At 48.1% G+C, this 27693-nt stretch overlaps 3 protein-coding genes across 11 annotated transcripts in view; 2 read left to right on the top strand and 1 right to left on the bottom strand.

The window, feature by feature from the left end:
• Positions 1 to 377: 377 nt before the first annotated feature.
• Positions 378 to 12787, top strand: ORAI2 (ORAI calcium release-activated calcium modulator 2). Of its 7 annotated transcripts, XM_037375033.1 has the most exons (6): positions 378 to 493; positions 700 to 824; positions 3130 to 3175; positions 3649 to 3688; positions 5424 to 5664; positions 11079 to 12787. In XM_037375033.1, exons 5-6 carry the CDS (start codon positions 5437 to 5439, stop codon positions 11622 to 11624), a joined length of 774 nt encoding a protein of 257 aa, XP_037230930.1. In that variant the 5' UTR covers positions 378 to 493; positions 700 to 824; positions 3130 to 3175; positions 3649 to 3688; positions 5424 to 5436; the 3' UTR covers positions 11625 to 12787. The 7 variants fall into 7 exon arrangements, with proteins under 7 accessions (XP_037230930.1, XP_037230928.1, XP_037230934.1 ...); XM_037375031.1 differs by lacking the exon at positions 3649 to 3688; XM_037375037.1 differs by lacking the exons at positions 378 to 493; positions 700 to 824 and adding an exon at positions 1119 to 1236.
• On the bottom strand, positions 12642 to 21646 carry ALKBH4 (alkB homolog 4, lysine demethylase). Of its 2 annotated transcripts, XR_005102206.1 has the most exons (4): positions 21530 to 21646; positions 20450 to 20647; positions 19260 to 19952; positions 12642 to 15942 (listed from the first exon to the last, which is right to left on the bottom strand). XR_005102206.1 is itself a non-coding variant. In XM_037375029.1 (3 exons), the coding sequence occupies exons 1-3, from the start codon at positions 21629 to 21631 to the stop codon at positions 19311 to 19313; spliced, it is 942 nt and encodes a 313-aa protein (XP_037230926.1). In that variant the 5' UTR covers positions 21632 to 21646; the 3' UTR covers positions 16986 to 19310. The 2 variants fall into 2 exon arrangements, 1 of the variants encoding a protein (XP_037230926.1); XM_037375029.1 differs by lacking the exon at positions 12642 to 15942 and having other exon boundaries at positions 16986 to 19952.
• LRWD1 (leucine rich repeats and WD repeat domain containing 1) overlaps positions 21589 to 27693 on the top strand; it is a 16818-nt gene continuing 10713 nt past the window's right edge. Inside the window, exons 1-4 of one of the 2 annotated variants that reach the window (XM_037375027.1) lie at positions 21589 to 21702; positions 23787 to 23933; positions 26048 to 26282; positions 27285 to 27404. In XM_037375027.1, the coding sequence (XP_037230924.1) occupies positions 23854 to 23933; positions 26048 to 26282; positions 27285 to 27404 (435 nt within the window). In that variant the 5' untranslated portion in view covers positions 21589 to 21702; positions 23787 to 23853. Of the gene's footprint in view, positions 21703 to 21925; positions 22243 to 23786; positions 23934 to 26047; positions 26283 to 27284; positions 27405 to 27693 lie in introns of those variants that run through there. The other variant, XM_037375028.1, reaches the window with a different exon arrangement.

The raw sequence follows: 27693 nt of genomic DNA, 5'->3' as shown, positions 1-27693 counted from the left end.
ATGTGTTCATGCAAGTGTGGGAGCCCGAAACACAGCAGCGTTAGTGCTGAAACCAAGCAGAGGTATTCATAATCTCGAAGGTGAAAAGCACACTCGGGATAACAAATGTATTTGTCTCTTTAATAAGTTTTTAGGAATTCTTTTCCTCTGTCTTTTCCCTCCCCCAGGCAGAAGGGAATTCAGGAAGATGGGATTACCGTGTGATAAAGCTTACTGTGTGATAAAGCTGACCCGTTGTACTGCCTTTCAGCATTTTCTTTATCTCATTTTCAGGGAAGGAACTCCCTCCTCCTTTACTTAAGTCTGTCCCTATCCTTGCTCTTTTGATGGGTTTATACAGGATTTCCTGCTGAGTCAATAGAGGAGGAATGCAGGGAGATGGCAGTCTGGCTTCCACCGCCCTCCTTTACGCAGGGAGCCCTGTCTGTGCTTCAGCCAGAGGATGCTGCGGCTCGGCGGCGGAGGCCGAAGTCGGCACTGCCTTTTGACTTATGTAAGTCGCGACTTTTTGCTGTATAATTAATACCTGTAATAAAAGCACGTTTACATCCCACGGCACCAATACCTTCTCTGTGGAAAGATTTAGAGATGCAAGGTCCTGACCGAATAACGTTTTTACCAGCGGAGAAGGGGGGTGGGGTGGGGTGTCACCCCGACCATGAATTTAGGGAGCCGCAGACGTGATTTTTTTTCCTACAGATGCATGTTCACAGAGGGAGCTCCGAGGGCTGCGGCCCCCTGGATCCCAGCCCGCTGCTGGAACGGCTCCGCGGCCCCGGAGGCGCTGGGGACAGCTCGGGATGTCCTTCCTCTGTAACCGCTAGGTACATTCCCCCGGGTAGCAACACACCGCCCCCACACCGCCTCCGGGGGTGCGGGGGCGAGCGGAGGCCGCGGCTCCCCCCAGCGGGGCCGGCCGGGGGCGGGCAGCCCCGGCCCCCAGTGCCCGGCGCTCCGCAGGGGGAGGCGGCGGGGGAGCCGGCCCCCTCCGTGCCCCCCCGCAGGCCCCGCCCCGCTGCCGAAGGGGCGGAGCTTGGCGTCGCCACGGCCCAATGAGGCGGCGGTCACGTGCGGCGGGCGGGGCGGCGGCCCGCCCCCCCATTTCCTGCGGGTCACGTGGCGGGGGCCCGGCGTTGCCGTGGCAGCGGCGGAGGCGGCTCCGGCACTCGGCAGCCGGCGGCGGGCGCTCCCGGGGCGCCGCGCCCGACCCGGCCCGGCCCCTGGCCAGCCAGCGCGGTGAGCCAGGGCCCGCCCCCGCGGCCCCGGGGGCGCCGCATCCTGCCCGGGTGGGGGGCCCCTACCCCGGGGGCTGGGAGGTGGTGGTGGTGGTGGTGTGGGGGGGTGTCTCATCCTGCCCGGGGTGGCGGCTCCCGCGCTCTGGGGTAGCGGGCTTCGTCCAGCCCGCGGTGTCTGGGGCGGGGGGGGGGGGCTCGTCCTGCATAGATAGGAGCATCTCTTGCCCGGGGTGCTCCGGGGGGAGAGGGGTCTCATCCTGCCCAGCTAGAGGCATCCCGTGCCCGGGGTGCTGCGGGCGGGGGCTAGGGTTGGTTTTACCCTGCCTGGATGGGGCTTCCCCTGCCCGGGGTGGTGGTGGGGGGTACGTGCCTCATCTTGCCCAGGTTGCAGGAATTCCTGCTGGGGATGGGGTAGGGGTAGGCACCCCCATCCTGCCTAGCTGGGGCTAGTCCCCTTTTGGGGGTGGTGGGGTGAGCGGGAAGGGTCTGCTGTGGGCGGAGAAGGGGGGTCCCATCCTGCCTGGCAGTGGTTTGGAGCTCACTGACAAAGGGATCCTCTCGCTGGGGGTGCTGTAGGGGAGACTTCTCCAGTTTATGGTGTGGGGAAGTCCCTGACCCAGGGTGCCGTGGCAAGGGGGGATCCCAGCTGTGGGGAGGGAGTGGGTCGCGTCCTGCCTGAGGAGATGCGGCAGATCCTTGGGATTGCCGCACAGGGATCCGGTGGTAAAAGGTCACATCCTGCCTAGGAAGGATCCTCTATTCAGGGTGCCTTTGGAGGGGAGGGTCTCGTCCTGGCCTGAGGGACTGACACCCTGTCTGAGGGTGCTGTTGGAGGGGAGATCCTTGCTATGTCGGGTCCCATCCTGCCCGGGGTGTACTGGGGGCAGCTGGCAAGCAGGAGGAGAAAGCCCCTGTTCAGGCAGTGCCCTTGTGAGTAGGATCCTAGCGGTGGTGGTGGTGGGCCAAGGGGGTCACATCCTGCTCAGGAGGGGATGCCCTGCTTGCAGTGTGCTGCCATGAGGGTGGTCACAGCCGTGGGCCGTTCACATCCTGACTGGGTGGTGTGACATCCCAGGGGTGCTGCAACATGGGAAGGGGTTCCCCGTAACAAAGAGGGCATGAGCCTGGGGGGCCCAGAATGGCAGAAGAAGGGGGAGTAGTAGGGCCTGGGGTTAAGCTTAGCCATGGTCTACAGGTCAGTCTCAGGGTGTGGAGCAGAAACCTGGGTCTGAGGGGGTGGGGGGGCGGCATCCTGAAGCCAGGCAGAGAAGCTGGCAGTGTTGCTGAGGCAGCGCTCTGCAGGCAATTTTCAGAGCACGCCGGCAGTGGGAGGGGGGATCTGCATATCTCAGCCCTGGCGGGCTTCTGCTTCGTCCCTTGCTGTGAAGAAATCCCCGCACGTGTGCTTGCAACTGCACGGGGGCAGCTGAGATGTAAGGCGCGCTGAAGGCTTTCCCTGCTACGCTGGCTGCTCTAAAGGACAGCACTGGACAGATTAACCAGATCAATATGAGGTAGTAATGGCAGAGAGCTTTCTGTCTTTAGCGGTGTGAAACCAAGCAGGGTCAAACGCATCGGTGCTGCAACGGAAGTGAGTAAAGACACAGCTGGGATGGACTCCGCCAGAGCTGGCTGTTAGGCTAAGGAAGAGGTCTCCTGGGAAAGTCTTGGCTCTCCATCCAAAACTCAACAGCTCTGTGTGGTAAAACCCTGTAGGATAGTTACTTCTGTAAGAGCAAGCATCCTAAACCTTTATCGTTGCAAGGCAGGAACATGAGATTGCCAGAATAACTCTTCCCCTGATGCAGATAACTGGCTGAAAAGTATTTCCAGAGTAAAACTGCTGAAGATCCAGTGCATGTAAAATGATGCTTTTTTTGGTCTTGTGTTTCAGCCCTCAGAGCCCTCCACCCAGTCCCTCCATGTCTGTAGCCAGCAAGGTGAGTTTGCTGTCTTGTTACTGCCTGTTTGGGCTGTGTTTGTGTTTATGGGTTTTATTCTGAAGTAGTTTACTTATTTGGGAACATCTCTTAAGCAGCTCCAGAGTGAAAATTCATCCTTGTGGTATTTTTAGCTTATTTTTCTAAGGAAAGAAGCAGATGTGATTGGGTACTCTTGCTCTCCCTCTGTAACCTCTGAATTCATTTGTCTTTTCAATGGAATTTGTCCCAGGGGTTCAAGTTTCCTACATCCAAAGTTCCTACGTATTTTGTGAAAACAAATGGCATGGTAGAGGCTGTCGGTGTCCCAGCTAAGGACAAAGCTAGTAAGTTCACCCCACACTATACATTGCAGAATCCACACAGGATGTTGTCACAGGAAACAGCTTTGTAATTTTGCTGCTCACAGAATGCTTCTGCCTCCGATCCTCCCAGGAGACTTGGGGAGATTTATTTTTTTTTTTTCTGTAAAGTAGGTGATTCTTGGCTTTACTGGAAACACAGAGCAAGCAGGTAGGTTTGTCCCTGTTATTCTGGTTTTGGTTTTATGATTGCATGGCAGTTCTTTTATGCTTTCATTTCCTTTTCTTTTTAATAATTTGAAAACTCCAGAACAATTTGGGAGCCATCCTGAAGCCCTTCAGGGGCTGTACTAGTGGCCTGATCAAAAGCTGCCCAGAAGTCACCATGTTGTGCCCTTGCTGCCATTCTTATTATATCTGATGGGGCTGGGCTCTGAAACCCCACCATGCTCTGGAGGGATGGACAACCTGGAATGCTTTATTTGCTGCTGCACTCTAATCTTTGTTCCTGTGCCCCCAACAGCTTTGTTCCTTTTTAGCAATAGTGTGTGGTGTTGTGGGCAGCTGGTGTCCTTTTTATCTTTGCCACTTTGTCAAATCTCACAGCGAACGTGGGTTTATTAGCTGTCACTGTGTGGTCCACGTACGTGGAGAGCTGGGGGGGGGATGCAGGCAGGGCTGGGGCTCCTTTCAAGCGAACAGCAAGGTGCTTGTGACCTTGAGGTGTGGCACTGGGACTAATTAGTACTACACCATGTGTGATTCTGGGCATGCATCTCCTCCTAGGAACTGGTAAGTACTTAGAGCCAGAAGGGTCTTGTGTGGTGCAGCTCTGGTGTTGCTACCTGCCACTGTCGTGGTGGTCGGTGGCAGAATTGTGAGTGTGGGGATTAATCAGAGAATCATGACTTCTGTTCTTTGGAAGGCTGACTTAAACATCTAGTTTCAGGTGTTTGTCAGTGTTGAGAAGTTTTGGCTCAAAACATTTGGTGAATTCTGTTCTGTGTCTGTGGATGGCATGGAGATCACTGGAGCCGTTTGGCAGCAGCCTGGCTACGTTGTGGTGTAAGGTGGTTTGAACCTTGCGTTTGCCTCTGCTGGTGGCTGGGACACTCACCACCTGAAATAGTCTTGCTGCTTTCTTACATCTTTCAGTGTAATCTTTTGAATCTGAGGATGCTGAAACTTCCTGGAAGGCAGCTTGCTTTTCCGCTTGGAATTGTCTTTTCCTTTCCTCATGCTAAGAGCCACCAGTGGAAGCAAGGGATCAGGATTCTCGGGCTGATATGGCTGATAAGTGGAGTGCGAGTGGTTCAGGAAATTCAGCTTCCCACTGCAGAAGCTTGGGAAGTTAATTTGTTAACCCTGTACAGCATTCAGCTCTGACTATTGGGGAAGAACTGTGCCCGTCCGAACTGAGCTATGATGAGCAATGGTTTAACTGGGGAAAAAAAAAAGAATTGCAAAGAAAAAGCAAAAAGTGACTCCCTGAACGTGCTAGCTGACATTACTTCAGTGCTCTAAGGGGATGCATTTGTAGCCAATCCATGATGTGCTGTGAAATTAACTGTCAGCTTAAAACAAAAGGTAAGATGTGGGCCCTATTGCCAAAGTGTCTTTATCTAAAATTTTTTATTAGCAAGGAGGAATTAGAGGGGAAAGTTAAGATGCCAGCTTCGAAATGAAAAGCCAGATGCTGTGCAGCCTTCCTGTATTCCTGCTGGAGTAGCTCCTGGGTTTACTTGTGTAATCTTTTCTGGTTCTCATGGACATTTTTAGCAATTACGGATGGTCTTTCTCTGTTCTTTGCCTTGCAAGTGTGATGGTATTTGGTCCATCATTTTTCTACTGACCGAAGGCAACTTAGTTTAAACATAACATTTCCAGTAGTTGATGCTTTTCCTGCCTGCTGCCTCCTTTTCAAAGTGACTGTTTTGTTCCCTCAGCATTTCTCTCATCATGAGTTCTGAATTAAACGTTCCGGTGGATCCTTCCACTCCTGCTTGCTGCTCTGAACCTGGCACAAAAGGCATGGATTATCGGGACTGGGTGCGGCGCAGCTATCTGGAGCTGGTCACGTCAAACCACCACTCTGTTCAAGCCCTTTCATGGAGAAAACTGTACCTGAGCCGAGCCAAACTGAAAGCTTCCAGCAGAACGTCTGCTCTGCTCTCTGGATTTGCAATGGTATGTGTATTTTGTAGCAACCCTTTCTGATCATGAATGTTTTGTTTCTCTAAAAAATCATCTATTATCTGGTGTTTTCCTCCAGAGGAGAAGCAGGATGTACTGTTGTTTTCTGAAGAGGCAGGAGGCATCTGCCTGGGGGCTTCTCTTTGGCTGCTGCTGCTAAGTTTGAGGCTGGCTCTCTCAAGGCAGCAAGGATACATGAGCTGCCTGGCAGTCAAGCTGCACACTTCCAAGTCAGCTCTTTAAAAATACTAATCCCCTACCTGCCAGTGATCCTAACTGCTCAACGAGTAAGCAGTACTAAACAATACAGGATCCGGGCTCTCCGAGGCCGTTGTTGCTGGCTGTGATCGTGTGAGGTTGCACTTGGGCGTGGAGCTCCTCTGGGCCCTTGTGGTTGCTGTGGTCCTGAACATTGTCTTAATTCCTGTGTGGGGTTTTTTTCAGGTCATGCTGTCTAAAATAAGGTGGAGTTTGGGTCACGGTCTGCCAGAGCAAAGTTTGCATAGCATGATTGGGGAGATAGTGTTATACACTGAGGTGCGAGAAGAGGCCCTGCAGCCTTGGAGCTGCTGTCAGAGGACTGTAGGGAGCCAAACTTGGCATATTTTTGTCAGTGCTGCCTGTTGGGCATAATCCCCAGTACCTGGTTTCCTCTATGCAGCGTTTGGGTGTTATCTGGAAGCTATTTGCACAGGTCAAAACCATGTCAGGGAGCAAGCGAATAAACAAAACAGAGGCAGTCAGTGGTCTGGTGTGAGCTGTGGTGTTTGCAAAACACGGCAGTGCTGTGTCAGTGTGAGTGTCTTCATCTTCCCTCCAGTTCTTGCTTTTTGGGATGGAGAACTGAAACCTGTTTGGGGGGTTTTCTGCTCGGGAAATGGGCAGGTCTGGTTGTTCCTGAGGTCTGTCAGCTGAATGCAGAGGGCAGCACCTGAGTGAGTGGGATGTGATGTGATGTTGCATCCTGCAGCTCAGAAACTGGGGGGGAGACAGATCTCAAGAACTTTTCAGATAGCTTTCCTTGGTTTAGCTTCTTCCACTGCTTTTTCCTCCCCCAATCCCCAAGAACATGAATCATCTGTAACATTACAACAGTCTGGGATGACAAAATTGGTCACCCAAAGTGAAGCTGGAAAAATGCAAGTGGGGAGTTAAGTGGGAGCAGGCTGCAGGGGAGAGAGGGTGCTTGGTCGCTTTGCAGTTCCTCTCCGCTTGCTGACTGCATGCAAGCGATGCTTGTACAGACTTTTCACACAGCATATGTTGGTTTATAATCAAGCTTGTGTGCTGAAATGGCAGAAGGTACCTCCTCATTTTGAGAAAATTGATTGCTCTCCTGTTAGACTTCTTTCACTCAGAAGCTTTCTTACTCTAAAAGCTGCTCGTGTGCTTGCCCTTTGTGCCTCTGGGTTGCCTTAGTCCTGTGTTAGGCATTTGTGACCGTTCTCTTCAACGTGAATATTAAATTAACATTTTGTGTTGCTCTGAACTGATCCACCCAGGCAGCGTGGTTACACAAGCAGGTGCCCATGCCGGGGTGTGCTGTTGCTGGCACCACTGGGACTTGGGGCTGTGGAGGGGAGGGGGCACTTGTGGCCCACCCACACTGCAGGGCTGAACCACATATCTGAAAACAAAGCCTGCCTTCTCAACTCGCACAACAGAAAGTTGCTGGAAGTCCTTCGTGAACACACAAAATTAACCATTTTACTTCTATTCTCTTTAGACTGTTTAAAATGCAAACACATAGGTATGAGTAATGTTAATTGCAATCAGCAGCTTAACATAATAAATGAGTAGTTGTTGGAATTGAAATTTTTGCAATAAAGAATTCTCTTTTATAGCAAGCTTTTCTCAGCTGATCGTACTGGACCTTCCAGTGAAAGCTGAGGTATCTATTCCTACTGTGTTAGTTCTCTGCTGGTAATTTGGCACGCAGAGATTTGTTACATGGATGTTTGCTCTCTAATAAGAGCATCTATTTGGCTATTGATGAAAGTAGAGAAGTTACTTAAATAGTTCCCCTGAAGCCCTGGGTGGATTTTGCTACATAAACAAATGACATACAGCGCTTGGCTATTGCTTTATTTACTTCCCTGTCAGTATGTTTGATTCAAGCCAGTTCCAGATTGGCTGAAGATTATTACAAGCTGATGGATATTTAATCAACAGGCAGTGGCTTTGATCCAGCTCCTTCTGGACAGGCTGCAGAATAATGTGAACCTTCCTCGTTACTCAGTGCTGTCTCTGGTATTTCTGGCAGAGCATTGGGCAGATCAGGAGAATGTGGGTCCTTTCCAGTGCCAGGTCTCTTTGGAGGTGGGCTGTAGGGGTACTGCGTTTGCCCCAGGGAGGCTGCAGGTGAAGGAGACTGAGGGAGCTTAGGAAACCTCCTTAATAATTTTCCTGATGGAAGTAAGAGCTATTACCGCTGATAAGTCTTCTCAATACTCATCTAATTGCTGTAGGATATGTATTTGATTTACAAAACAAAACCAAACCAAAAATAAGAACCCTGCCTAACAGATCTACTGGAGTGATTGTTTTTACAGGCTGCCAAACCATCTGTGTGAATTTAACATGGTTAAGCCATTTGTCATCCTTTTGCCCGATACTATCTACCCTGGTCTAAATTCCTCAAGATGAGCATCACATTTGTTGTGGACAATCTGGGCTATACTGGTCTAAAAAAACTCCAAGCCATAATTGCATGTCATTTAATTGCAATTTAATTCTAAAATTTTCTGAATACTTGGGCCTTTAGCAAACCTGTGAGTGTGGAGTTCAACAGGGTGATTCTCAAGCTTAAAATTAAGCCTATGCTGGAATACTCTGCGGCTTGGCAGAGTGCTCAGTGTCATGCAAAGCCAAGCCCTTGACACCTTGGCTTCTGGAAGAGGTTAAGATAAAGGGGGCTGTGTCATGGAAAAGTATAATTGTATCAAACATGACATATTAATAGTTTTACAGACTAAGCAGCATATTTAATGATTTTTAAATGGGTTATGTCAGCTTGTCCTCTTTCTCTTATCCCGGTCAGAGAATGACATGACAGTGTGTACAGGGTAAACGATAACAGCTCACTCACCTTTCCAGTACTTGTTCGGGTTAAATGAACTGTTTTTCTGCCTTGCTTCCCTGTCTGGATTGTTGATGTTTTTCTCTGAAATACCTCTTACTGAGCCATCAGTCAGTGTTAAAAATTCATCACATTGCACAGCTGAAGCTAGCCCTAGGGAGTAGGTTAGTCTGGGAGGAAACATCCAATTAGCTGAAAAGTGCTGCTCATGCGAAGAATAACAAGTAGAAATTGATATGTTGACATCAGCCAGGCTCTCAGCTTTAATATAAAGCTATAAATTGAACATGCAGGTACAATTCCGATTCGGCTTGCTGAATACTATGTTTCTGGGTGTTACAGCACCCAATAATGAACAATATCGCTGCAGCTTTTCCTGGCTGATAGGGTGTGACTGACAATCACAGCACTGTACAAATTTGTTGTACAGAAAAGGGCCGCAGAGAATAATTCTGATCTCCTGGAATCAATATAAGAGGAATTGCAAAAAGAACGTATACAAGGCAATGTGTATTGTGCTTTAATTAAATTGACCTTGTAATAGATAGCCACTCCTGCATTGTTATTTTCTCTGCTATACAAGAACTACTGTAAACTGTGAACAGGAACCTTTAAAAAACAAACAAACAAAAAAGAACCCCACATGTTCATAATAGGAACAAAAGGCTGGGAACATCCAGGGGCTGTCACAGTATTTTTGCTAAATAGTGGTATCCTAAATAGCGGAGGTAGGTGTAAAATCTGGATTTGTAGAGGTTGACCACATGCCACCACAAACACATGCGTTACATCTTGGTTGCTGCTAAATGTGTTCAGACTTGACTGTGATCCCCTTGTTCAGGCTGCTGATGGTTTCAAAGTAAATGCAGGTAAGGCAGCAGTCATGCCAACGTAGGCACTTGTTTCCATCCCCTTTAATCCTTTTCAGGGCTACCACCAAGGGACAGCATGAGTGTACGCCTGATCTTCCAGTGCCTAAATAATATTAATAACAAATAATACCAGAGTGAATGGTGCAGATTATTATAGAACCTGAAACGGCTGCCTAGTGGTGGTCTCATGCAAAGTCTGGATAAAGTAATTGTGAGTCTGTTCTGCAAAATCCATCTGCCCCCTAGAAATGAGCTGCTTGTTCAGACTTTGCCCTTCTCATGATGGTCTTGAGAGGCACTGCCCTGAGGCAGGTGTCCAGGCATCGGCTTCTCTCCTTAACGCATCCTCGGCAAGCTGAGCGGCAGGTCGTCTGGGATCACCAGAGGTTTTGCCTGCTGCCAGGCAAGGTAGTATTTGTGCAAATCGTGAAGTGCAGCTGCAGAGCCAAGCAAGCTGCTAGAGAGGAATGTTTGATAGTCTTGACAGCTCTTTTTGTGGCTTCTCTTACCAAAAGGTTTCTGCAGTCCTTTCAGGGATGCCACCACACGCAAATACTATTTTACTTCAAGGTAGGTCAAGTTAACTGCAAAACCAGTTAACAGCCCTGTAGTAGGACTCCAGTTCTGATCTCAGAAGACTTCCCTGCTCTCTTGCACTTACTCTGCTTGTTAAGCTTTATTTGATTAAATAAGAAATAGACAGCTTTAGAGACTTACTCTATAATAGATCTTGTTTTGAGAAACCCTATCTGAGTTGTTGAGCACACCCGTAAGTCAGTAGCTGTCCACTTCTGCTGAGCGTATCAGTAGGTTATTAGCTCTCAAGGGAGAAATTTGAGGATATAAATAACTTGTATCTGGGCATATTTGTAATAAAAACAAACATACAGTGTTCTGAGAATAGAAGGCAGCTGTTTTAACTATGGACTAACTTAAATTGTGAAGTAGCTTGCATGCTTCCCATGGAGGGGTAGTGAAACCTTGCTGGCTGCTGGCCAGAAGAGCTGCTTGCTTTTGCTTTTCTTTATGCGCCTGAAGTTGAAACTTCCTGCACCGCAGCTGCAAGTAATGAGCGGAAGGAGAACGTGTGATGGGCAGGCGGGCTAGCAGGCTGTCAGCTGCCTCCAAGCTCCACTTGTTGTCTAATGAGTTCCTTCTGTTGTGTGTTTGGTTTGATGCAGTTCGTATGGCTCATGGTTGGAAGGAGAGATAACGTTATTTCAGAAAACTACAGCGCAGAACCATGCACGTGAGCCTTCAGGAAGGCCAAGCTGCAGACTGCGTGTACGGCTTCATGGGAAACAGAAATGATCCATGTAGGCTGCCATTCCAAAAAGCACTTGAGTGTATACTTGACCTTAGGTGCTCTTCCTGAATAAAGATGCTTTCCTGGATGAAAGCCTTGAAAAGAGGAGAACTAACAGATGGTGACAAGCTTTTTGTTCCTTTCTCCCCAGGTTGCCATGGTGGAGGTGCAGCTGGAGGTGCAGTACAAGTACCCCCAGATGCTGCTGATTGCTTTCAGTGCCTGCACAACAGTGCTGGTTGCAGTTCATCTCTTTGCCCTTCTCATCAGCACCTGCATCCTGCCTAACGTGGAAGCAGTGAGCAACATCCACAACCTGAACTCCATCAGTGAGTCCCCACATGAGCGCATGCATCCCTACATTGAGCTGGCGTGGGGCTTCTCCACTGTCTTGGGGATCCTCCTTTTCCTTGCAGAAGTCGTGCTTCTGTGCTGGATAAAATTCCTGCCTGTGGGCTCCATCCTGAAAAATGAGACCACCAACGTCGAGAAGCCCAGCGGCCACGCGGGTTGGCAGTCAGCACTGGTCTCCACCATCATCATGGTCCCAGTGGGTCTGATTTTTGTTGTCTTCACCATTCACTTCTACCGCTCTTTGGTGCGGCACAAAACGGAGCGCCACAACCGGGAGATCGAAGAGCTTCACAAACTGAAAGTGCAGTTAGACGGGCATGACAGAGGCATGCAGGTAGTGTGACAGAGAGGCAGAGGTTGCTTCCAGCAAATCCGCTCAGCTAAGGCTAAGAGCAAAATACCTGTTTTGCTAGTTGGTGAGACGCACCAGCCATGGATTGTCTTGAGGCTTAACTATGTAAATGCTAATTGCCTGCCATATATAGCTGTGGGTTCTAGTGCTGTTTCAGATACTGGAGTCTCTGGCCTGTTTCTGGTCCTACACACTTGCATACTTAAGTTGACACTGCCGTGGAGTTAAAGATCAAAACTTTATCTACCTTAACATTGATTCAGGTAGCCAAATATCTGTATTTTTTTACAAATGCAATATTCTGTTACCAAAAGTAAAACTGCATCAGCTGTCCAAAAAGCCTGTGTGCGTAGGACCTGTCTTATGTGTCAGAACTCCCTGGCTGTCAGTGCAGCAGCAGTTAACTGGCAGCTCATTTCTAGAGCCGAGCTGGTTAATGTGGTATCTGCAGCTGACTTGAGGATATCCAGGAAAGCACAATAGAAACCGTGAGCAGTGATCACCTCTGTTCCAAAGCAAGTATTCCATAAATACATAACCTGAAAGAAATCAGCCTTAGCTTTTGTGTTCTTTTCTTGCTATTCCTAACTATATTTTTACAGCTGGGGAGATGGAATTTTGAATTGCAGGAGGATGGGAAGTTTTGTCATACTTTCTTCAGCAGCATCTGTCACTTTATATGGAATGAATGCCAAGATCACGTGGTTTTTCCCAGTAAGAGGCAAGAGTGCCCAGGGAAGGCTTACAGGTGTCTTAGTTTTAACAAGGACATTCTTAAATCAGAACAGTGACAGGGAAGTTAATGAGACAAAACTTTGAAGGACTAGAAAAGCAAGTTTCAAGGAGGTAAGAAGTGACAGCATATGGCATATTGTAGAAATCTGTCACTATGTTGCCTTCATTTATGTATTGTTGCGATGTTTTTTTTGCCTGGTTTGCCAGAGAGAACAAGCCCCAGTCCTATGTATTTCATCAGTAGTTTGTTTTGGTTTTGGCTTTTTTTTGTCAGCATTTGTCTGTCAAAAATGAATGCTTCCTTCTCCCTCCACCAAAGCAGGCAACTCCTCTGATGGAACCTGGAGCTGTACTGGCGAGTCTGTTGGAGCTGGATCCAGCGGGAGAGCTCTGTACCATTAAAGAGCTATCACATTTCATTTGAGCTGACTTTTTTTTGTTTTCAGCAGCAAAGGACACTTGCACGTCTGTATTGCTTAGCAAGGGAAGCTTGTGAATTCTGTAGCATCCTTTTGGGTGAAAACTTCTGTAAAAATGATTTTATGAGTTATGGACATAACAGACAGAGGAACAGAGTATTTTGCAATCATTAGCTCTTCTAAGGGAAAGTAAGGCTTTCTGCCACACAGGGCTGAAAGAAGCATAAGCATGTTTTCTTGGCCCTGATCCTGTGCTGATTTCCTGCTCTGCACTCAGAAATTGCAGTTTCAGAGTCTCCTAGGCCTTACAGGTTTCTGAAATCATTAAGGATGTTTGCAATGTTCTATTTAACCCTGGTCCTTTATTCCACAGGGATTTGAGAAATCTAATGGCAGTGTATTACATGTCAGCTTCCCAGAATGGAGAGTATATGCAAATCCCAGTGCAGCAGGGTGAAACTATCCCTGTATTCCTCTCTGGCGAGGGCCTTGGGAACCCATAATCTCTCTTGTTTACATGCGAGTTTGAGCATTGCTGAACAAGTTGCTTAGCACTGTGTCTGTGGTTTTCATCTGTTGTTCTTGCCGCAGTTGGCGTGTACTGTGTTGGCTGATGTGCAGCAAAGAAAATAGACTTTGTGTGCTAAATAACTAGTCTGTTCTTATGCGCGTATGCAAAAAATAAGGAGTGTCCTCCAGGAAGTGGGTGATCGTGAAATTCATACAATCTCCCCAGGAGTCTGCCCTCTCTCCCTTCTCTTTTACCCATAATAAAAATTAAAGGTTTATACAACAAAATCAAGAGTTGAGTTTTCAGCCAAGTATTACACATGTAGGTTCTTCTACCAACAAAATTTCTATTGTGAGCCCAGAGCCAGACCAGATAGGATAAATCTCTAATCTGTACTTTGCACTGTCCTTTAATATCAGTAATAATAGGGCTCTGTGTGCTGTGGAGCTTGAGAGGTGTTGACGAAAGCATTGAGCCATTTTTGCAATTAAAAAAAAAAAGTTTCACAGTGTGCATACAGTGCTGTGAAAGCAATGTAGCTCATTTGGAAACAGCCAAATCATTCACTTATTTGCAAATATAATACACTTCAGCAAATGGAGAAATGCAGCAGAAACTGTGCTTTGAATTTGTGGAATAACTTGGTGAGGCTTTGGTGGGACTGGATTGAAGGTAAATCTCAAGGCAGCACATCTGTGACTGGAGTGGGATCACCTTACTTCAGCGGGGAGTCAGAGGTGCGGTTTGAGATGATGTCCCAAGGGTGGATGCACTTAAAACAGAATAATAATGTGCTTTCCCATCTCTGCTTGCAGCTTTGTTTCTTGTATTTCTCTGGGCACTGAGTTCTCCCTTCTGTGAGAAGCCCATGGGAGTACTTTTGGTCTGTGACTCTGGTGCCTAAGACCTCTCTCTACATTACCCATCACCTTCAGGCTGTAACTCCTTTCCCAACAACATCTGCTTTTCTTGCTCCTGCCTCTCTTCCTCCAACTTGTTTACACTTTTTGCTGGATCCAGACTCGTGCTGCAGAAAGGTTGCTTGTGGTACCAGCCACGGCAGTTCATCCGTAAAGGAGCAGGGGTGTTGTACTTGTCCAGACAAGTGTTTCGATGCTAAAGCACCAGAAAATCCGCCTTGCTTTTGCTGCTGCCCCCGTGGCTGTCGATTCCTGTGAGTCAAGCATGGAGATGCCTGCCTTTCCACGCCATCACTGGTGTCCCAGCCAGGCTGGCAGCACGCTGTGTCACATCCAGGTTTGCCTGCCAGCGCCTGGCCATGTCTGTCTCGTGCTGTCACCTCTGTCGGTCCTGGGGTGTCCCAGGTTTTGTGCGGCTCCATCCCTGCAATGCCTGCACAGAGATACTTCTCCCAAGGGTCCCACGCTGGGGCTGGGGCTGTGCGCCGAGGATCTCCCCTGACGTGTTAGCTGTCTGTACCAGCCTCGGGCCCTGGGGCACTGCAGGTTGGCGTGGCTGTTGCCCTGATTCTCAGCTCCCTTGGGCTGTGACTTTCTGAACCAGTTATTGCTTTGTTTGGGCAATTTCTGCAGTGGGGCTCGCTGCAGGGGACAGCCACGATTGCACTCCAGAGTCCCCCAGTCATCCTTCAGGTTTTTTTGGACACTTTTTGCCTGGCAGAAGAACACTTCCAGTGCTGGAGGGACCCTGACCGCCCACCCTAAAGCGGGGAGGGAGCTGTCAAGGACAGGGGTACAGCCCTGCTTTGTCTTGTTCCAGGCACCTGCCTTGGTTGAGTGGCTCAGCTCTCTCCTTCGGTCATTAGGAGTCAAGACCAGGCATGCACGCGGGCTGGAGGGAGCTGTTGGAGCCGGAGCAGTATCAGGTTCTCCCTTTGCTGTGCCTAGTGGCAGCAATTCCTCTGGGAGCTCCCTATTTTTAACATTGCCCTGGGGCAGGCCTGGCTTTGGTAGCTGCTGCCGTAGTTTCGGTGGATATGTGACTCTCGGGGAGGCTTTATGACCAGAGGAGATGGAGTAGATGTTGGATTTGACTGTCTGGGCCTGACTCAGTTGATGGATGAAAATGATACTGTGCAAGAGCCCCAGGGTGGAGCACGCGCTGCGGGAAGCACTCAGATATGTGGAAGTGCTTATAGAGAGCTGGTGGGGTAGGTGCAGCTGCAGAGCAAACATCCTTCGGTTCCCTGGCACTGGGACTTGGGAATGGCTGTGCTGGGCTCAGGGATGGAAGTGCTGGGTGCCCAGCTGGCTGCCAGACCGGTTGTTCAACACTTCACATTCTCCTCTTGCCTTTCCATGGCTTTATGTGGGATTTTATAATGTCCTTTCTCTTCTTTCCCTGCCTTCAAACAAACAAACAAAGAGCTTTCAAGTTTCTCTGCTGCTGTAGCTTTACCTTCTACATCTTGTGGCATCCACTTTTAAGACAGATTCCTCAGTAACTCCCCCAAGCTGCACCCTCAAATTCAGATCCCAGCACAACTGGGCCAGTGCGGTTATGTTATGATTAATTTCTTGTAGGCTGTCTCCTTTTATCCTTTTCAAAGTGGTTTCAGTAATTACTGACCAGCTGAATTTGGAAAGCATTCCCGTGAATACCTGTGTGTACGACTGGGAGCTTGCCTTCTGCCCAGGGTTGTAACAACAACGAGTGCCAAGTGCTAGAAGAAAAAAAAACCAAACCAGCAAACCCTCTGTATTTTAGCTTTGCCTGTTCTTTATCTCTGCATGAACCATATTTAATGTAGAACAACATATGTATCAGTTATTGTCCAGGTGTGTGAGAGAAACCAGATAAACTTGCTAAGTTTCACGCTTCTTGCTGATTTCAGACTGATTTTTTGAAAGGCAGCTCAAGTCCTCCAGCATCCTCTATGGGTTAACTTGGGGGTTGCCTTTTTTTTTTTTTTTTTTTTTTTAAAATAACCTTGGTCAGATACTATCCTTCTCCTTTTAAAATACAAAAGTAGACAATCATTAGATGTACTTTATTTTAATGAGGGACTGGGTCTTTTTATGTGTTTTACAAGTGCTAACCGTGGTTAAGGAGATAAACAGCTGTGATTAGGAATTCCTGTAACATAGAACCCAAGTGGTTTGGGTTGGAAGGGACCTTAAAGACCACCTAGTGCCACCCCCTGCCATGGGCAGGGACCCCTTCCACCAGCCCAGGCTGCTCCCAGCCCCGTCCAGCCTGGCCTTGGGCACTGCCAGGGATGGGGCACCCACAGCTGCTCTAGGCAGCCTGGGCCAGTGCCTCACCACCACACAGTGAAGAATTTCCTGCTGATATCTAATCTAAATCTCCCCTCTTTCAGCTTAAAGCCACTTGTCCTGCCACTACATGTGATCATCATGAAGACCATTAAAGTTTTTTATGTTAATAATACTAGTACAGCAGCCAAAACTACTTTTAAGAGCCAATTAATTAAGATTAAAACCTCTTTTCTCAGATTTCTATGATACTCGACAGTCTAAACCAATTGTTAATGTACTGCAGCACGACAATTCTGGCTTTTTAGGAGAGAATGTACCTAAAGTTTTCCAAGGTAACACAGAACCAATGGGTGTGTAATTGCATTTTGATCTGAGATGATGTCCAGGAGGCTGTTCAACAGGTGAAAAATGTCAAAAGATAGTAATGGCAATGAATGTGTAGTGATTAGGTAAGTTTTGGACTTCAAAAACATCTAGACAAAAGCCCTCAGTTTTTGGCTCGGTGTTTAATTATTTGCATTTTTTCAAATTTAAGGTATCAGCTAGGAAGAGCTGGAATTTTCTGGCAAGAATGGCAGCTTCCTGTATAGCTCAATCGAGGCAGAAAAATCCAACCAACAAATGCAGAGCACAAAATGGTCGAATATTAATGTATCTTGTTATTGTAGCACTCTGATTCATCAGAAGCCGATCTGCTTTCACTGTGGAGAGAATGGAACAGCAGGTATGCACACAGAGAGTATTTAACAGGCTGAGAGCACAATATAAATCTAAAAGGCAGCATTGGTAATGAGGGCCAAACATTAATGGCAATACTTGATTGCTGCAGAGGCTTGGTACTGAAAGGGTGAGGATATGGGCTCAACGCTTGCTTTATCTATGAGTGTCTGCCCTGGGTTTCCTCCTGTAGCGTGGCTTTGTGCTGAGCTCCAGCAGGCTGCCAGCCATGTCCTCCTGCTTGGCCAAAGGTCCTTTGCTTCCTCTGCTCCAACAGCAGCTCCAGGTGCTGGCCTGGGGATATAGTGCTCTCTACAGCTGCTGAGCCCTGTGGATGCCAGCGGCAGGATGCTGATCACACCAGCCTGCTGGAAAAAGGTTAGGAACCACTGTTTGGAGAGCACAAGTCCCTGCTTTAGGGAGTGAGCTGGAGAAGTTGCAGCCTGCGAGAAATTTCCTGGGGTAAAATTTCACTGTAGGCAAGCGTGGCACACCTGTTGCATGTTGGCTGGCTGCGTTTGGAGTGGTGGGTTTCTGTCGGGCTACGCCGTGACTGCTGAAACTGCTGCTGGAGCACATAGGTGATGCCTGCCAGCTGGTCTGAGTGGAGGTTTGGGGTTTAGGACTGCCCGTGAGAGCCCTGCTCTGAATCTCTGTTGGAACTATCGCTTAGCCAGTGTCCACAAGTGTTTAAATACTGGGCTAAACTGAAACTCGTTTCAAATTCATTGCAGCTGCGAAGGACTGTAGTTTTATCTGCTAGCTTAAACTGATAAAAAAATACCCCGATTCACCCAACTGATTTTTAGTAATCGTTTTGTTGGCTGGAAAGCTTCAGTGCCTGAAGTGGAGGGCAGCGTCGGCAGCACAAGTGCATTACTATCCAGTAAAACCTGTGCACTGTGCCAAGGAAGTACTTCAAGGGCAGAACACAGCCGTGCAGGGACGCTGAGATCCCATGTACAAATATGTCCCCTTTCCTTACCAACTAAACCCAGGCAGCACTGTAAAGTGTCGGTTTACTGCTGTAGGTATGACTGTGCTGAATGGTTTTGATGACACAGCTGTGTTTATTAAAGGATCACACTTCTTCCACGGCACAACTTCATTTTCAAGAGCACAGAAGTTTTGTTCAGAGCAGACAGATGGCCTCAGATCAGCTTCTGCTGCAAACGACTACTTGAATCTTAGGTACGAAGCATGATTCAAACCTGACTGCTGGAGGTGCCAAGAAAAAAAATTATAGCCGCCAATGTTGCAGTCTGTTGCCCAGCTTATTCCCAAAATCAGACTCTTGCTACTGAGAACTGACAGCGGGATTCAGAGATGACAAACGATCAGAAAATAATACAGTCTGTGCAAGTCTTTGGTCTGAACTCTGTCCAAGCTGTCTCTGCAGAACAGTCGGCATCGGCCCTCTGCAAATGCTGCTTTTGTGTAACCTGTATCTTATGGGACCAATGGTATTTATGATTAATCCTCACTGTTAGAGCACGAATCTTCAGCAAAAGATAATTACTTTAATTAGTTCTCAGTGTGTTGTACTATCTGTGGAGAGATGCTTGCTTACCCTCCTCCCCTGGAGAGCTGATCTCTAAAGGACCTATCTGAAGCAGGTGAGAAGCCAGTTGTGTCCCTACAGCACAGTGCAACACTAAAAGCAGTTCGGCAGAATCCAGTATGGGCCAGGAAAGGCCCATAAAAAATCTCCTGCAGGGCTTGGGCTGAATCTGTGCCAAGGGCTTTTTGATACTCGGTTTAATGATTCCAAGTTTCTTTCTTGGTTTAATGTAAGTGTTTAAGAACGAGCTATTTGCTTTTTGCATTTTGTTACAATACGGCTAATGAATACAACGGCTCATTTCTGACTTTCACCTAAAAGCTCCCATTGCCCAGGCGGTCTTTGGAGAAACCAGCAGCCCACCCCTTCCTTGCACTCTCTTATTTCTGTTTGTCAAATCTGCATTTGATTGAGCTTATCTCTATACACACCTGGTTTCTCACACACACTTCAGAAATAAACAGAGTTCTACAAATCTTGTACCTTATTTTTCAAATTTTCTAACAAAATGCAGTTCTGGCTTCCTCTTGCTGATCACACTGGTCTTCCTTGAAATGAAAGAGCTATTTCTAGCAGTTCTTTACCCAGTTCCTCATGCCTTCCTCCAGTGCTGAACTCTGCAGACAGCTCCCTGAATGTGACACAGATTCGGCGATGCTCTATATGCTTGCGGTGAATTGCGTGTTTCCACTTGTACCGTGCGTCACCGTACAGCACCACCAGAGACCTTTGGGGTAAGTGAATGGCAACAGTCACCTCTTTACTTGGAACAAGCCTTGGGGATAAAATGCAATCGATTCCCTCTTCGCCTGAATTTTTGCATGCTGATGTCCGTGTAAAAGATCCAGAGGGACTTAATTCCCCATTTTCTTTACTAAAAGTGGGAAATAATTGGATATCGTCCTCTGAATCACAAGACATGGATAGCACGGTTTTTGAGAGCAAGTTTAAGCTAACCAGACGCTCTCCCCAAAGCCACCAGTCATCAAAATGTGGGTCGATGGCAGAACCTCTTTCTGGCATGTAGTCCAGATTACATTGCTCAACAGGTAAGAAACCACCTAGTACAGAGCAGGCTTTCATTTGTGCCACAATCTTTTCACTAAAACTTGGCAAACCGGTAAAGCTGCCAGCTTTCAGCCTCTGTTTCTTGAAGTTCACTTTGGGTCCATAGTCCTGTTGGAAAAGAAGAGGGGGAAAAAGCTAATGTTAAGGAAAAACCCCAGAGAGGGCTTTTTGGAGAGGCTGTGATCCCTACCAGGGCTCACGGTCAAGCCATGAGAGTTCTGTTCTCATCTCTTCTGGTGACCTGGTCAGCAGGTTGCAAAAGGACCCAGTGAAGCTACATTAATCACTATGCAATTAGATTTCTCACCTGTAAAGTTAATCACTATGCAATCAGATTTCTCACTTGTAAAGTAAAAATAAGCCAAAACTGCCACGTGGAGATTGTGTGAAGTTTAATGCCTGAACATGCACCATCAAATACTGTTTGTTGCAACTATCATGTATTTTTGCAAGAAGTTGACTTTAATTACAAGGAATTCTTGCAATTTATTTCAGGAAAACTTTTGAAGGAAAATAAAGCTTAATAAAGCATCTAAATATTTTGGGGTTTAAGTGAAAACAGCTTTCCTTTTCCAGAGGGATCTAAGATCAAATGTACTTCTAACCTGTTTCTTTCGTCCAGACTGTGATGGTTTCCAGTCATCTTGATCCATCAGTCCAACTATCTCAGATTCTTCATTTTCGCTAATGAACTCCTCCATCAGAAACACCCCTGGAAATGGAAATGCCCAGCCAGCAAATTCTGAGCACTCATTTCCTTTAGCTAGGCCTGTTGCTGGACAGTAAGTGAAATTATCTTCTCCCTGTGGAAACAACAATGGAGAAGAAAAAAGCACTGGGTAGAAACTTACCACAATGAGGTATTTCCATGATTTACTCCTGCAACCTTGGAGTTACAGATGGAAACTGTCTGTGCAGGATTCTTGTAGACATGAGAAATTTTTCAGCTGCTTTTGGGGAACAACTCTTCCCCGCTTTTTTTTTTTTTTTTTTTTTTTCCCAGCTGCAGCATTACAGTGCTGCTTGCTTGAAGCCGCTTTTCTTTCCTAGTGATGTCTTTATCCTGAAAAGCCAGGGGAAGAACAGATGAGCCCTGGTACCCAGTGTGTAAGGAGATCAGTGTTGGTATTTCTCAGACCAGCTGTAGAGAAATGGTTTGTCATATTAATAAATGTTGAATGAGGAGAGTTGATTAAAAATCACCCGGGCCAGAGGCCTCGGCTGTGGCAAACCGGGCTGTGGCAAACCGGCCTCCTCCTAAAGTACGAACCCCAGGTGGGGTCTGCAGGCGGGGGGGGGGGGGCGGGTCTGCAGCGCTGTGCTTGGCGACTACAGGGGCTCACCCCACAGATACCCCCGGGGGGGCCGCCGGAGGCCTGCGCTTTGTCCCCAGCCTGCACCCCCCTGGGGCCCAGCACCCCGGGGCCCTGCCGCCACGGGGGAGCCCGGCCGGGCCCGCCCTGAGGGGAACGCGGCCCGTGTGTCGCCCCCACCCCGGGCCCTGCCCTGCGGGGAACGCGGCCCAAGTGTGACATCCCCGCCCCGGCTCGGCCCTCGCCCCCCGGGCCCGCCCTGAAGGGGGAACATGGCCACCCCCGGGCCCGCCCCGAGGGGCACACGGCCCCCGCTCCCGCCGCCGGCCCCGCCTCGCCGCCGGTCCCGCCCCGCAGCCCCCTCCCCGGTACCTGCGGGGGCGGAGCGGCCTGCGCGGGCCCCTCGCAAAGCAGGCAGGAGCGGATCCCCTTGCAGCCGCAGCCCGGCCCTCCGCCGCCGCCTGCCGCCTCCATCCCTGCAGGCTGCGCCGAGGATACGGTGCCCCCGCTCCGCTCTCCCCTCCCGCGGCCCGGCCCGCTGCCAGGTGAGGGGAGCGGGGAGGGGCCGGGGCCGAGGCGGGGCGGGCGGGCTCGGTACAGGCCGGGCGGTGGGTGAGCGGTGGCCACCGGGGGGGGGCGCGGACTCGCTCTCCCAGCAGCCCCCGCGGCGCCGAACAGCAGTGCGGGGCCCGGCCGCGCCGCGGGGGCTGCTGGGAGTTGCAGTCCCGCCACCCAACGTGTGCGCACACAGACACCCCCACCCCCCCGCGGGGGCACCTCAGGCCGCGGGCCGCAGCCGGCCCTCACCGCGGGCTCGGGGCGGCGTGAGGCGGCGTGAGGCGGCGGCCGCGGCCCTCAACCGCACCTCGGCGCCAAGCTAGGGCCGCTCTCCTTGCCCGCGGGCGGCGCCGCGGCCTGCGCCCGGCAGGCGGTACCCCGCGGCCCGGGCACGGTCCCCTGCGGCTGCCGCGGCCTAAGGGGCCGCCTCGCACTGCCGGAGCCACCCCTGGCCGGGCAGGCACCACTGCTGCTGGCATCTGCCAGTCACGCCAGGCCCTCCACGGCGTGGCTGAAGCACTGGCCTGGTAGTTATAACTAAATTCATTTTAATTTCTTCATTTCAGGCAGCCGTCAGCCCTGAACCGACACCCCACCGTAGGGGGGCCTAGGGGCGCTTCCCTGGGGCGGGCGGGGGTCGGTGGCAACTTCTGGTGGCGGCTCCTGGTTGGGCAGGTTACAGGGCTTGCCAGGGCCTGGGCAGGTTGTGGGGCTCACCGGGCTCCGGTTCTGGGGCTCACCGAGCTGGGGGTGGGTTGCGGGGCTCTCCAGGCCCCGGGTAACTGAACGTGCCTTTTGCAGTGTTGCCCGTGTTTTGTTGCTGGGGCTGTGATACGTTGCAGCCTTTCCTACAACATCCATAGTGTCACAGGTGACGCGGCTGTGTCTGAGGCGTCAGTGTGGCCAAAAAGAGGGTGAGGGGAACACCCCCAGTCAGAGGTGTCAAATCTTTCTTGCAGCTACCCGAGCTTTGGGAGGGTTATTAGGCTCAGCAGGTAAGGGCCTGATCCAGTGGGTTGGTTTTTAGTGACAGCTCTGGCACTGGAAGGATCGAGCGCTGCACAGCTGCTGTTCAAACTGGTTTTCAGGCTCAGTGCTCTTCATGTCGGTATAGAATATTCCGTACAGGAAGGATTGTTCTTACTTACAGTTGTTAACAAAGCAGTGCACCGTTGCTCATCAAACCCAATGGTCCAGGTGCTGTAGACATGTTACGGTGCTGAAGTCAAGCCTAAGGACAGCTTAGTGCCTCGCGTGTTCCTCACGATTACTGGAGTGGCATTCAGGCAACAGTGAGGCTAATGCAAAAAGACAGTGGCGAGCCTGGCCTTGAAGCACTTTTTTATTTCCCACTTGGAATCTGTGTCAGGAAGAGTGGTAAGCCACAAACCAGTAATTTTGTGAAGTTGCTTTGGCCCTATCGGTGTTGTTATTCTGAATACCGGTGTATCCATGTGTGTATGCGCACTATCCTATCCACTGGGATGCATGAAAACAGCTGTTAACTACCAAAAATATAGAGAATACTGCTGATTTTTTTCCTTGAAGAGGAAATGATGTTATTGATTGGCAAATACTTAATTTCTGGTAATTTAGTTTTTCAAAAATTTAGGGAATTTAGAAGTCATCAGCCAAGAGTCTGTCCATCTTTTCAGGCCAGTGAGCCTTCCTTGGGAGGAGCACATTCACAACAGATGTATTTATTATTGTTTGTTCAAAAGCGTGTTGGAGTTTTTGAAGGAGAGCCCTGTTGCTCAGGAGGGGTACAAACAGGTAACAGTGAGATTGTCCTAGTCCCGAGTGCCATCACCCCACGGACAGCTTTCATCAACAGGGTCTGTTGCTTTAATAGCCAAGGGAGGTGTCGCTGTTGCTTTGGAGATGGGTTGGGTCAGTGTGTTGGGAGCATGTGCCCAGCGTAATAACAATCCCTGGTATTTTCATTTCAACTGTGTAAAAAAAGGCGACTTCAAACACAGCAGCAAAATCGGCATCTAACATCATAACGTTATTTCCCCCCCTTTTGGAATCAGTTGAAAAGTCTTCCTCTTACTCCTGTTTTTTTTACCAGGAAGGTTACGAGAAAAGATCCTACAGTGGACTGATTAGTGATTCCAGCAGAGGGGTGGAGATTAAAAATGTCAAAAATTACTACAGAACTTCTTTTGGAAAGAGCGGTTCCAAGATCTACGAGGCTTCGAAAGATTGAGACGCTGAAGTAAGTGCAGACAGGCCCGTGGAAAATTCCAGCTGAATTCAGCCTGGGCAATCTTTTTTTTGTCTTTCTTCCCCAAAGCATTTTCAGTGAAAAAAGATAGTTACAGTTACAAAGCACAGAACGGAAGGTGGCATTCTTGATGCGCGGTCAGTGAGCACTAGTGGAACTGCATTCACTACATAGGTTATCAGCAGTTACCACCTCTTTTCACCATTTATATTGTATATATGCAGCCACCTTCTTTCTCTAAAACTGCTTAAGGCTAGATCTTGATTTCCTAACCCTAAGATATACTCTCTACCCCCCCACAACACTTCTGTCTTTGCTAGAAATTGCTTAATATGAATAAGAGAATCCCTTCTGTCCTGGATTTTAGAGGGTTTTAAAAATGGTTTTGGCATTTTTTCCGCTCCCTCTGTCACTTTGCATCTCCTCTAAATCCAATTAGGTTAGTACCTCAAATGTTGTGGAGAGGGAGGAGAAACTCTGACACACTTAGAAACCACTAAAAACAGTTCTGTTGCTCAGATCCTTAACAGAGGTCATTGAAAATACATGTCTTTCCAAATGTTTAATACAGTGGAATTTCCAGAGCTAGTCAATCCAAGTGACTCAGCTGGGCAATTCCTGGCTGGTGCCTTTGTTGTTTTTGTTACTGATATAAAAGGTTTGGGTTACATATGTACTCTTTAAAGTTACTTATTTTAGTTTGTCTTGTGCTAAAATAATTGTTTTTAGAGAAAAATTCAAAAGTTTATCCGAAGAGTATAGGCTGCAGTGAAGCAATGAATTTCTAGAGCATAGCTTCTTCCGTGCAACTTCATACCATGATTTTGAAGGGTTATATTTCAGAAAGTCCATTTGGGGAACACTCTGTTGTGTTTCTCCCCAAAATGACACAGGAGTCACACTCAGCCTTGCAACCAGCTGAATTCTGTTCAGCCTTTCTTAGGTGCTTGGACTGGCTGGTAAGGCTTCTGAGATGGCAAGGGAAGAAGTGGTCTTGCTTCCTAGTTTTATTCACCTCATTTATTCATGCTTCATTTATATTTAGAAGGCCTTTTTTTACTGATGATTAGAGATGGAGGTTGTGTGTGTTTGTTAAAGGAACTCAGGCTTGTGTCCTCAAGAGATGTTGGCTGTCAGGACTAGAAGCTCCCTTTGGAGCTCAACTAAACAATCTGATCAAATCTAAATGACCCTTCTTATAATATGCAGGTTTAATTTTCTTACAGAGAAGGGGTATTTTTTCCCCCCTCACAAATATTTACCACTTCTTCTTTCAGGACAAAATGCCTCTGTTTTGATGGCAGCCTTGGGATTGTTAGGTGGATTTGCGTATTTGCCATTGGAAGTTTTTGCAGCGAAATTCACTGTAAAAGAAATGGAAAAAATTACTTTTTTAATGAAGGTAGTTCTCTGAAAACAGCCAAATGATTTGGGGACCTACTCTGCACTTGACCTGAGCTTAAAACTTTTCTTCTCTGTGTAAGAAGTTGAGTCAGATCAGTAAACTGGTATAATTTACCACACATTGTTGTGTGAGTGCAAGTGCCAGTGTGAAGTGAGGAGGAGGGCAGGACTAGCCTTTTGGAATCGCCGTAGTCTTACATTACTCACACCAGTTTTGAGATGGTGCTTTCTAAAAAATGAGTGAAATAATGAATCTAGTGAATTCTGTGGACAGGGTAGATTTATGGTGGTGTGTCTTGTATTGCCACAGCTTTTTCTGTTGAATTTACATTGCAAAGAAATAACAAAATTATTAGAGGTGTAGTAATTTTTCTATGAACAAGAACTTTTCTGGTGATTTGTGACTCGCAGCCAGCTCTGTTACCCTTAGGAAGTTTATCTGGATTGCAGGTTAATTGTACTGCAAATACTTTGGTAGACTTGAGTCTCTGGTGGTGTCTGTTAGCTCAGACAGAGCATCTTTTCCACGTTTGTGTGCTTGCAATCCAGGATGCTGTGGGCAAGAAAAAGGTTTAGTCAGATTTACCCAGTGAATTGTGCCAGACTGAGGGATGCCACCAGGTGGGACCTTGTATCCTGGCAAAGTCAGCACTTGTTTTTCCAAAGAACCGCAGATTGTTCATGTTCTCTTTTGTTTTCAGCCTGTCCAAGCTGCAGTTAAAGACTGGAGACTTAGACCCACGTTTGTTTTCCCGTCTGAGGCATCTGCAGAAACTAGATCTCTCTGATAATTTACTGGACAAATTTCCCAACAGTCTAACCCTGCCTGATCTACGTGTCCTAAACTGCAACAACAACAAACTGGAAGATGTAACTGCTCTGAAACAGTTCCCTCTGCTCGAGGAGCTAACCTATGAGAACAATGTGTACTTGACAGTGAGTTACCTCCTATCCTTACACATTAAATAGAGGGGGGAAACAAAGAGGGGTTTATGCCTAGTTCTTATATACTGTTCTTAGCAAGTGTTAGGGCATCTGAGAAAGCAGTCAGTCTTTTTGCACCCCTGCACCAGTTTGCCACTGTTTTCCAATCTGCAGAAGTGGTGACTTGCCCAAAACTACTCAGATATTAAAATCTGGGTATCCTGAACTCCTGATTCTCCAGACCAGAGTTCCATCTTAGGCGCTTTATCAGGCAGGATATCTTATGCTCATGCTTGTGTAAAATGTAGTAATGACTGTGAAGAAATGTCCTTCTTATACGTTAGTTTTAGTGCCCCTTGTACTCCGGAAGAACAAACTTGGCCCTCTGATGAGGGGTTAAACTTGGTGATTAGTCTAGTTTAGGTTTTTTGACTTCCTCGAAGAGGCTCTGCTGACTATACAGTTTAAGTATCCAAAACTGTAATTCTGTTTCTGGCGTAAACTGGCATCAGCCACCATCCCTGTCCCCAGATGCTTATTTGATGTTGCATGCTGGCAGAAGTTATATGTGTGGCTGTATGGTAAAACGGACTGGGGAACTGGTCTGACCTAAAACGCACCTGACCCAAAGACACCCTGCTGGTGTTCGTTTACTTTAGGCAGGGCAGGGCTTCCTCTGCTAGATGCTCAGAGTTGAAGGATGTGAACAGAATACCCTGCATTGCACTCGGACAGGAGCAGACGAGCCTGTTTACACCGCCACCACCTTGTGTAGGATGTTAGTACTGCATAAGTCTAGGCAGGTCTTTTGTCTGCAGTTGGAAATCCCAGCTAACACGAGAACTTTAATTTATGACAAAAAGGTGATATTCAAGTCGGAAGTGCTGAGAAGATTTTATGAAATGGCTTTTCCTTACTAAATATGTTCTTCTCGTCCTTAGCTGTATTTTAATAAAGGACTAAAGCTAAAAACTATGTGTACAATTTTTTAACTCTGATGTCTTCTCTTTCTAGCTCAACGATGACTATAAAGTTATGTTTCTTTTGCAAAATCTTCGGCTACTCAATGGCAAGGATATAACCAAACTGGCTAATCATGTGAGGCGTGTCAATAGTCGTAAGCTCACCAGCAAGGTAGGATGTGTGATATTTTCTTAATCTCTAAACACCTGAGAAGTAACCAAATGCAGTTTAATGACAGAGTTGCAAACACCTAGTGGTTAACAGTAATTCTGGTATGATCTGAGTGCAGCCCGCAGTACGGGCCACCTAGTAAATGTCTTACTGCTGCTTTCTCTGGCCGCTGCTTGCATTTGCTCTACCTGTTCTGTGTAGCCAACTTCTGCCTTCAGTTTGAAGCACAGATCAGGGTCAACAAGGTCTGTGTGTGATCCGCTAGTTTTTCAGGTCACTCTGATCACCC

Source organism: Falco rusticolus, chromosome 1 (genome assembly GCF_015220075.1).
Source record: "Falco rusticolus isolate bFalRus1 chromosome 1, bFalRus1.pri, whole genome shotgun sequence".
Classification (NCBI taxonomy): Eukaryota; Metazoa; Chordata; class Aves; order Falconiformes; family Falconidae; genus Falco; species Falco rusticolus.
Note: the sequence above shows the minus strand (reverse complement) of the source record. Positions and strands in the feature narration are given on the sequence as shown.